This window comes from Nestor notabilis, unplaced genomic scaffold (genome assembly GCF_000696875.1).
Source record: "Nestor notabilis isolate BGI_N333 unplaced genomic scaffold, ASM69687v1 scaffold8303, whole genome shotgun sequence".
NCBI classification, from domain to species: Eukaryota; Metazoa; Chordata; class Aves; order Psittaciformes; family Psittacidae; genus Nestor; species Nestor notabilis.
In genome coordinates, this window is record NW_009921423.1 from 2,771 (window position 1) to 13,288 (window position 10,518).

The window sequence follows — 10,518 nt, forward strand, 5'->3', positions numbered from 1 at the left end:
AGCTCCTTTGCAGTTTTGGTGGGGTTTGCCCCTAAAATGTTTATGTACCTCTACTCTGAAGTGAACTCCTGGGATTTGGGTGTTTCATTTCACTACTATATCAGAATGAAATTTATTTGAAATAATCAGTAAGATTTAATGGTACAGTGATAGCACAAACCTTACTGGAAAACTTTTATTTTATTTTTTTTTAAAAAATACATTCAATGTTTTCTAATCCTTAATTGCCTGTTGCTTGCCTCCAGCTTGAATCATGCAACTTGTGGATCAGCCACTAAATAAACCTCACTGCAGGAATAGACCTTAACTTTCTTCCTTTTGCAGAATTAACATTTGTCTTTCTAAAGTTCACTGCTGATGACGCTGTCCCAAAATGCAGTTCTTCACTAGGCTGCTGTGCTTTCATTTTCCCCAGTTAGGTGTGAGAAACTTATAAGTAATTATTTGTAATGAACAAATCAGTAGACTAAGTATTTACAAAGGACATTAAAAGTAAATTATTATATCTTTGTATTCTACTCTTCATTTCACCCTATTTACCTCCACGTTTTTCATTTTCTCAAGACATTCTTTCTAACCTGTTTGGTCTGAAGGGATGTGTTTTTAGGTGCCCCAAGTCCTTTCATCTCCTTGGTATTTGGTTTTGCTCACACTTGGTGCCTTACAGCTTTGGGTCTTTTCAGTCAGAGGTCCTGAGTGGTGTGACCTCTCTGTTTTCCTTGCGAATATTTCACAGTAATGCCTGGATGCTTTCTGCTGACATTCCAAATGATTCCTTGACTGAAAGCCTGGTGATCAAGTTCTAGATGTCACAGATTGATTCACTGTATGACAAATTGTCAGTTTCCTTTTGTGATGTTTTTCCTTAGTAATGCTTCTGTTTCTCTGTTGGTGCTATTGTAGCAAAAACACACTCAGGAATATGGAAAGATCTTCAAGTCTCACTTTGGTCCCCAGTTTGTTGTATCCATTGCAGATCGAGATATGGTTGCTCAAGTCCTCCGAGCAGAAGGTAGAGCACCACAAAGAGCTAACATGGAATCCTGGCAGGAGTACAGAGACTTGCGAGGGAGAGCTACGGGACTTATTTCTGCGTAAGTGTTGCTTCTCCTTCATTTTCTTTGTTTTCTTGTTAAAGTTTAGTGATTTTCTGAAGGACTGTATGGGTCATATGGGAATTCAGGCTTTTCTTTGTGGGGATATTTGTGTATCTAGTGGAGGGAAGAGGGTAAGAATTTATAGTGAATTGTCTGTTCTGCTGTAAATTTTCAAAGAGATGGTAATGTGTAGTTTGAATCTGGAGTAAGCTACCTTGCATAAAAGCATTCTTCAGGAATGTGCATCAGCTAGAGCTGTCTGAGCTGACTCACTTGCAAGCAGTATTGCAGAACAGAGCTTTATTAACTTTGGCACAGCACTGCACAAATGCGGTTTTATTGCTTCTAGACTGTTGTATCCAGTTGTCAAGTGTGCTCTGTGAACTTCTTGGCTCAGGTTGGCTTCAGCTTTATTGTTCATCAAAGTGCCCCTTCAGCAGATCAATCCAGAGGAGTCACTATGTGGTAAATTCACGCTGTAGAGTGTCCCCATGCAGATACTTTTGTACATGACTGATTCTAGAATTTTTCTGTCTGTAAAGCTTACATAAACTGGCAGTGCATGTGGGTGTGGTTAATTGCCACTGGGAACTACTCACCATCCCCACTGACTTAGGATGTTTGTTCAGAGGGAAACTAATTTCCGGAGTCATGACAGCCTGTTTCTTTACTGGTGGCAAAAGGCATTATGTTTTGCACTGCAGACTCAAATCTTCAGTGCAGTTCAGAGTCAAACTAATGGTTCCTTGATATTTTGTTAAATGAGATCTTAAATCAAGAGAGTCAGAAAATGTCTGTTAGAGATGAAATTATTTTGCTGGTCACTAAGTACCTTGCAGCAGCGTTGCCTCAGGTGAAAAAAAAGGGGGGGGGGAGGGGAAGGGGAATACATGGCAATTTAAAATAAATGCATAAAAGGCAATTGCCTGTCTTCATAGAAAGGTATCTCTGGAACCACTGTTCCCAGATACTCTGCTTATACAAAGCATGCAAATGCTGCAATTCAGATTTTTAGTCTTCACCACAAAGATTTCAATACATAGCTAAAGGAGAATAGTTGTAAATTGTTTCCTTATAGCTAGGTTTGCTGTCCTATTACTTTGTAGGTTTACAGTTAGGGTAACTGAAAGCGATATATCAGTAATGGAATGTATGGTACTAGCTCAGATCTTTTGCCAAATGAGATACATGTCTTTGGTAATTAAGCACCAATTCTAGGTAAAAACTGAAACCAGAGATTGACTTATACATGTATATACATGTTTCAACACTGAAATTTAATGAGGATATACAATAAATACAGCATAAAACTGTAGGAGCATAATACCACATACACATTCTCATACTTTTCATTTCATCACTTGTTTTCATTTGACATGGAAATTCCTAAATGGTTTCGTTGAGGAGCTCTTACCCAGCTGATGATTGTCAAGGAAAATTGTGTATAGACATTATTAATAATTTCTTCTAGGGAAGGGGAACAATGGCTAAAAATGAGAAGTGTACTGAGGCAAAAAATTCTGAAACCCAAAGATGTGGCTGTTTACTCTGAGGGAGTCAATGAAGTAATCACAGACTTAATTAAAAGAATCCACACCCTCAGAAGTCAAGAGGACGATGGGCAAACAGTGACCAATGTTAACAACCTTTTCTTCAAGTATTCAATGGAAGGTAAGCCCAGGCTGTATAACATCTGTAAAGAAAATGGATGTAAAGCAGTGTGCTTATGGTTAAGCATTTTTAGCAAATGACTAGTGCCCTGTTGTGATTAATCTGAAAAGGGAAGCTTGATACTCTGCTTTCAGATGTCTGTCTACTTAGTACAGCAGGTATCAGTAAAATTCCTTTGCAGACTCCAAAGAGATGATACCTTGTATTAAGGGGTAATTCCTGTGGAAATGCTGGCATATAGGTAAAATGTGCAATCAAGGCCCTGAGCAATTTCAGTGCTCTATTTCTGTATTAGTTTCTCAAGAATAAGGGTGCTAACTTTGTGTGACTTCTAAGACATGTTAATTTAACAACATAGTAGCCATATTCCTGGTGGAGAATCAGTGTGTGATGTATCTAAATTCTTTTTATAACTTAATGTGGGAAAAGACACTGCTTTCGAATGCCTTGACGTGCCAAGTCTGGGATTGTTATGCTTGCTTTAAAGTCATCTGCCACCGGCTACCACCAGTGAGGGAATGCTAAATGGAACTGCAGCCTGAGCTAGTATGGCATTTCCTGTGTTCTTACAGAGATCTTAATGGTGATTCTATTTCATGCATTCCTTTAACTGATTGCATACCACCTGATCTTGTTATACATAGCACCTTTTAAAAACATAGGTACTCTGCTGACAGGCAACTGAATAATTTGAGCTTTGTAAGAACTTCTGAATTGCTCACCTATGAAGATGTGGTATCATATTGGTGGCTGCCTGTTTGGTAAACTAACATGAGTCGTGTCCTACATCAATAATCTCAAAAAATGGCATTAAACTAAGATTTACCAACTTCATGGAATTCTAAACTCTGAGTTTACTGATTCACTTTAACTGATGGGTTGGTTTAAATTCTTTGCATTCTTTTAGCTTTTCATTTATAACTTGTGCCTGGCACACACTTATTTCCTATATCAATTGTGGTTTTAATTAACTTACACTGTCAACTGTTCAGGGAACCAATGTGTAAGATTTTTTTGAAAGGACCATGTAAAGAGCAAAAGAATGGATAAGAGCTAGCAGTTGCTGAAAGAGAAACAAGAGAAATATGAGGCACAGAAAAATAATCTTCCCAGGGAGGAAAATTAGAGAAGGAAGAGTGGGTTGAAAATAGCCAGATTTTAAAATTATTTTTGTCTCTGAAGAAGAAATACAAAGTAAAGAACAGGGAAAAGAGAAATTTTCTTAAAATATCTGTATGTATATACTTGAGAATTTATGGAGAGTTTAATGGAGGGGAAGATCAAAGTAAACCATCATTATCTACTGTACCTATTTTTAATAGAAAAAACAGAGAACAAAGAGACTAGAATGTTAATAGACCATTTATTCTAATTATCTAATTAACAGTTATTCTAATATTTCCTGGAAATATGTGGATAAACTATTAAATAATGAATTTAAAAGCACAATATTTATTTAAAACATTTGATTTGATGCAAATGGCTTTGAGAAATTATCTAAATGCCTTTTAAAATCTCCTAATTGCCCTACTGGATTTGATAAAAATCATTATATAAGATTATTCTGATAAAAGGAATGCATTTTATACCACACCAGGTGATATTTTCATTAATAAGCTCGGTAATGTCATCTAGATTTTGCAAGTTGGGAGGAAAAGTTGCTAGAAACCCAGGTTCAGGAAGTAATAAATGGTGCTGTCAAACTGAAAGAACATTTTGGCTTACTCCAGTAGGGCAGCTCCTGGCTGAGTTCTGTCTAGTATTTAATGATTTGGATATGTTTATAAAACTGAGCTGAGAGATTGCAGGGACACTCATGGATAGTTAAGAATTAATAAAGAGAAGAGGTGGTCCAGAGTTGGGAAGAAGAAGAATAATTTACTGAAAATATATATAAGTACTGTTCTTTGGTGGGGGAAGATGGTATTTCTAGTAGGGATCACTGCAATACTGCAGAAAAAAAACCATCTGAGGAATTATAGCAAGTCAGGAACAAGAGATGAGTCAATACTGTCACTTGCAACAATGTCACATGCTTGCTGATTTTCAGGGTTACATGGAATATATTGTGTGCAGCAAAATCACTGTCTAGAGTGCAAGCTCTTTATTCATTTGTGCATACTCATTATTCATTTACTACCAGCTCATGACAAAGAAAGGCATAGCCATTGCTAGAAACTTGAGGTGTCACCACAGTTATCAGAAATGCCTTTGGAGTTGGGTGTCCTTTTGTGTGTTCAGAGGCCAACACGTCAGGCTCAGGATTTGTAGTGCAATGCATAACACAGCAAACATGCTGTGGAGGGCTGCTTTACTTCTGGTGGAATTCCTGGCTGTCTTCTCATATTGAGCATTGCTGACATAGCAACCACTGTCTCACTACAATGTTTAGCTGGGACTTTTTACTGTGTTGTAAATTTCTATTTTATCTGCTCCCAGCTGCAGTAATAATAATGAAATATTTTTGGAAGATGGTTCCATTATGTTAGCATTTTAATTCCTTAAATTATTAATATGTATCTATGCATGTGTATAGCAAATTCTTTGATTTCATATGTGCAGGTGTGGCAACTATTCTGTATGAATGCCGGTTGGGCTGCCTGGAAAACAACGTCCCTCAGCAGACTGTTGAATATATTGAGGCTCTGGAGTTGATGTTTAGTATGTTTAAGACCACTATGTATGCAGGTGCTATTCCCAGATGGCTTCGTCCACTTATTCCAAAACCCTGGAGGGAGTTCTGCAGATCCTGGGATGGACTCTTCAAATTTAGTAAGATTTAGTAGTAGAAAAGTTCGGCTGTATTTCTGCAGGTTCTGTGTGTTTGGACAGGACTTGCTGCATTTCTTTTCTAAAATTCTAAGAAGACATTGCGGCAGAAGTAAGTTTCACATTAAACACAGACTGGCCAGAGGAACCATTTAAAAAGCATACTCTATTGAAAAGAAAATTTACTAGTACACTTTAAGCATTCCTTATTTTACACTGCTGTTTCTTTGCTTGTCTTCCTCTGTTTCAGCACCCAGTCCTTACTCCAGGTTTGCGTTCTTTGCCAAGACTATCTTAAGCCACTCAGATTTTAATGAGGGTAGTTTTCTTGACTTCAGCAAGTTAAAAAAATAGAAAGTTGAAAAATTAGACTTTAGCAATTAATTATACTCTTTGTGAAGATTATGTATCTAACATACAAGCATGTAAGTTGACATAGAAGTATACTGATGTACTACAGTAAGCTTTTTTTTTGTAAATAAAGCATTCCAGGCTACTTTATGAATCAGCTTTCATGTAAGTAAGAAGGACTTGTCTTTGCAATATTTATTTTTCTTTTTTAATATTTTGGACATTCTTTCCCTCTTTAATGTTAGAAATCTGCATGAATTTTAAATTTTATTTTATTGGCACTATTTGTCTAGGTAGGTCTGTGTACGTCTTCTTGAGGGCAGATTCTTTAGTTTCTTAACCTTTAATACACCTCGTATGCTTATTTCTTAATATGTATTGATCTGTACCTAGGGAACCCATGTGTTAGGGAACCCATGTAATGCTGATGTAAATGTGTTTTCTGTGAACTCTGTACATTTTTATACTGCCACTTTTACATTATTTCCCATGATAATGTACTCTTGTTCCCTTTTATGGGTTAAAAACAACAGCAGACTTCAGCTTTGTCCTAACAGCAGCTGAAAAACTGTTCCTGAGGAATTTGCTCCATTTGAAACTTGTGATACTGTTTCTTTGTTGAATCCCTTTATGAAAAAGGCATCAAATGGTGAAAATCACTCTATGTGATGTGTGTATTTGTGTAGGCTTCATAAAGGAACTTGTTAATTCTAGTTCATTTTTTGTAAGTTCATTCTGTGAGGTATTAAGTTTCTGAGGGTTTTTCCTCTTTTTAAAGCCCTTGTTTCACTGAAGGTGCTGTTTGTAATCACTGAAGTATAAATGGGACTGTGTGTGAACTTGTTCAAAATGTCATTCACTGACGTATTTCAATTTTTGTTATTACTTGATGCTCCTCATCTTTGTCTTCAGTGTAATTCAGTTCTGTAGCTTCGACCTTCTGGTTGCGGCTAACATCTTGTAGCAGCTTCTGTGTGCTGAGTTACAGCATGCTCTGCAGAGTTCACCACTTCTAGCAGAGTCATCAGAAAACAAGCCAGGTGGGCAGAAAGACTTGACCTTGAGCTTCCTTCATTCCCTGTCAGAGGCTATAGTCTCTTGTGTCCTTTCTTGGCACTCAGCATTCTCATGCTGTGAGCTACCTAGGTTCCTGTTGGCTCAGTCTTTCCTTACCATAAGTACCCATGGACCTCCACCACTACTCTACTATCTTTTTCCTGAGAAAATAGATTAATTTATTTTATTTTAATATGTAGTGTAGCATAAGGGAGAAATGTCATTACTGCCTGGAATCAGCAGAAAAATAAAAATGGAAGCTTAATTATTTATTTTTTTTAATCTCAAAGGCCAGATCCATGTCGACAGCAAATTGAAGGCTATTCAGTCTCAGCTGGATCGAGGAGAAGAAGTGAATGGTGGGCTACTTACATACCTCCTAGTGAGTAAGGAACTTACTTTGGAAGAGGTCTATGCCAATATGACTGAAATGCTTCTGGCAGGAGTGGACACAGTAAGCTTGTTATAATTTTTCTTGTGCACAGTTGTTTTTAAATCAGTTTTTAAATCATTTGCAGCTATCTTCAGGGGGTTATGTTGTTTATAAGGACATAAATTCTGACACATTTAAGTCATGACATCTTTAAAGCAGTAGAAAATACATCACTTTGTAATCTCTCTGCTGGAATGAAGTCAGTGTTCTGTTCTAGCTAGGAGCCCATCACTTTGAGTAGATTCTGCAGTTTATTAAACAGATAAAATAGTGGTTGTCTTTACATTCGGCTTGAATTTCATACATTTTCTTGTACTAGTTAGAATATTGGGTTGGTATTTGTGCTTCTTTAGGTAGACCACAATAAAAAAGGCTGCTGAAAGTTAGTGTGAAAAAAATTGATCAGTAAACTCAAGGGTAGAATTTGGTAAAGGATTTTCTTGCGTGGCTAATTAAATCAACTGAGGCACACATTATGGATTGGATCCTGGCTTCTGCTGAAGTTTATTAGGAGATGGGTGTTATGCCAGCACTAATGTGGGTAAGGCGTAAGTTTACTCTACCCATGCTTGTGCTGGCAGCACACAGTCAGACTGAGGCTAAGAGCTGTGGTAATGGAGTTCAGTATTAATGAGGCTAGCATATGCAGTGTGTTAACACCTAGTGAAGCTTTCTATGTGACCATCTTTCCTCATTCTTCTGATTTGTCATCTAGAGTCTTTGAAGAAACATTAAAGTCATATATATATCTTCCCTTCCTCTCATTCCTGTCATCAGCGTAGTTTAGTGTTGACTGCAGCATGACAATCAGAAGAATGAGAGGAGATAAAAACGAGTTATTGTGTTATATACACGTCTACGGAGTTATTCAGAGTATCAGTGAACACTGTTACTGTAAATGATTGTAACTGAACAAATTTTAAAAATACATGAATTTGATAAAGAAAGTGCTATGTAGGACTGTTTAATAGTCTTACAGTAGAAAAGATTAAAATTACTTGTAAAGTAGTCTTAAAGTAAAAAACCTCTCTGGATAATTGAAATCAGATTTTTTTGATTTAAGAAAGTTTGTGAGGTTTCTAAAGAAAACAAAAAAATCCACCCCAAAGTAGTACTTCTGAACTCCAAAATAAGAAGCATATGTAAAACTTATTTATGTGCTGGAGATTGTTTCATTGGTTAAACATCCCAAAGGGCTTTTGAGTTTGGAAAGCTTTTTGATGTTTGGTTCTCAAGTAAAGCAGTTATTCATCCCATTCATTTTCTAATATTTCAGACCATTAATTTTCCATTCTTAGTGTGTGACAGAGTTTCCATTAAACTAAGAGGACAAAGTTCAAGCTCATGCCAACAACTTTCCCTTTCCATCTGACTCAGCTTTCTCTGTCAGCAGCAATTTTTTTTGTGAGAGAATGGTACTTCTGATTTCCTCATTTTCAAGTACAAAACTGAAATTGAGGGAATCTTTTCCTCTACTGCTGTCACTTCAGTTCTCATTTTATCATAGAAACAGAAAGAGGTTTAGAGGATTATAAAAGCTTTCAACAAAATTGTAAGGCAGTTTTTGGCTACAAAGCCTTTCGGCTGTCCCTGGAACAGTGCTAATTTTTAAGAGGTTATGAAGGAGCTGGGAACCTGGGAAGAAACAGTGTTTATATCAGAGTTCTGTATACAGCTGGCAGAATTGCCAGCTCCCCTGAGCTCTGAGAGGACTAGAAGAGGGTTGCATGTTAGCTAGGGTCACTCAATATTGCAAGAAGAAAAAAAGAAAGGTTCTGAGAATGATGCTTCTAACATTTGTTTGAAGACAAGACATGATGAATTTGGATTCTAAATTTTTCTTAGATATAAGCCCAAACTAGAACATTTCAAGAAGCTGGGGTTTTTACCTATACATTGTTTATAACCTTAAGCTTTGTTGTGCTAATGAGTGAGAAGTTGAAAATAAAGCAGTTTCACTTTCTGCATAGGAAACTTTCTGTGTCTCTTCATTATACAAGTTGAAAAAAATACATTTAAAAATAATTCAAGAAAATGATGGTAAAAGTTATAATTTTTCTGTCTTAAATGCTGCAAAAGCATGGAGCAGATCCCTCTGGAAACCGTGCTAAGGCACATGGAAAATGAGGAGGTGACAGCCAACATGGCTTCACTAAAAGCAAATTGTGTCTGACAAATTTGGTGGCCTTTTATGATGGGGTTACAGGATTGGTGGATAAGGGAAGAGCAATTGACATAATCTGCCTGGACTTGCGCAGAGCATTTGACACTGCCCTCCACAACTCCTTGTCTTTAAAGTGGAGAGACATCAATTTGATGGTTGGACCACTCGGTGGGTAAGGGATTGGCTGGATAGTTGCACTCAAAGAGTTATGGTTGGCAGCTCAATGTCCAAATGGACACCAGTGTTGAGTGGTGTTCCTCAGGGGTTGGTATTGGGACCAGCACTGTTCAACATCTTTGTCAGCAACATCAACAGTAGGGTTGAGTGCTCCCTCAGCAAGTTTGCTGATGACACTAAGCTGTGTGGTGCGATCAACACAATGAAGGGAAGGGATGCCATCAAGATCCAAAGGGATCTTGACAGGCTTGAGAGGTGGGCCAGCGCAAATCTCCTGAAGTTCAACAAGGCCAAGTGCAAGGTCCTGCAACCTGGGCTGGGGCAATCCCAAGCACATATACAGACTGGCAGAGACTGGATTGAGAGCAGCCCTGAGATGCTCGTTGATTAGAAGCTCAACATAACTTGGCAAAGGGCGCTTGCAGCCCAGAAAGCCAGCTGTATCCTGGGGTTCATCAAAGGAGCATGACCAGCAGGTCAAGGGAGGTGTTTCTGCACCTGTACTCCATTCTCATGAGATCCTCCTTACTGGAGAACTGCATTCACTTCTGACCCCCAACATAGGAAGGATATGGATCTGCTGGAGCAAGTCCAGAGGAAGGCCACGAAGACGAGAGCTGAAGCACCTCTCCTATGAAGATAGGCTGAGAGAATTGGGCTTTTTCAGCCTGGAGAAGAGAAGGCTCTAGGGATACCTTAGAGTAGCCTTCCAGTACTTAAAGGGGACCTACAGAAAAGCTGGAGAGGGGCTTTTTCCAAGTCATGTAGTGATAGGACAAGGGAACTGGCTTTAAACTGAA

The 10,518-nt window shown here is 37.9% G+C and overlaps 1 protein-coding gene across 1 annotated transcript in view; it reads left to right on the forward strand.

Annotated features, from left to right (window-relative positions):
* Positions 1 to 903: 903 nt before the first annotated feature.
* The window catches only part of LOC104403096 (cytochrome P450 27C1), a gene marked incomplete at both ends in the record, with an annotated part of 12,093 nt that continues 2,478 nt past the window's right edge, over positions 904 to 10,518 (forward strand). Inside the window, 4 exons of the mRNA XM_010011136.1 lie at positions 904 to 1,094; positions 2,569 to 2,768; positions 5,331 to 5,540; positions 7,235 to 7,398. Of these exons, the coding sequence (XP_010009438.1) occupies positions 904 to 1,094; positions 2,569 to 2,768; positions 5,331 to 5,540; positions 7,235 to 7,398 (765 nt within the window). The remainder of the gene's footprint in view (positions 1,095 to 2,568; positions 2,769 to 5,330; positions 5,541 to 7,234; positions 7,399 to 10,518) is intronic.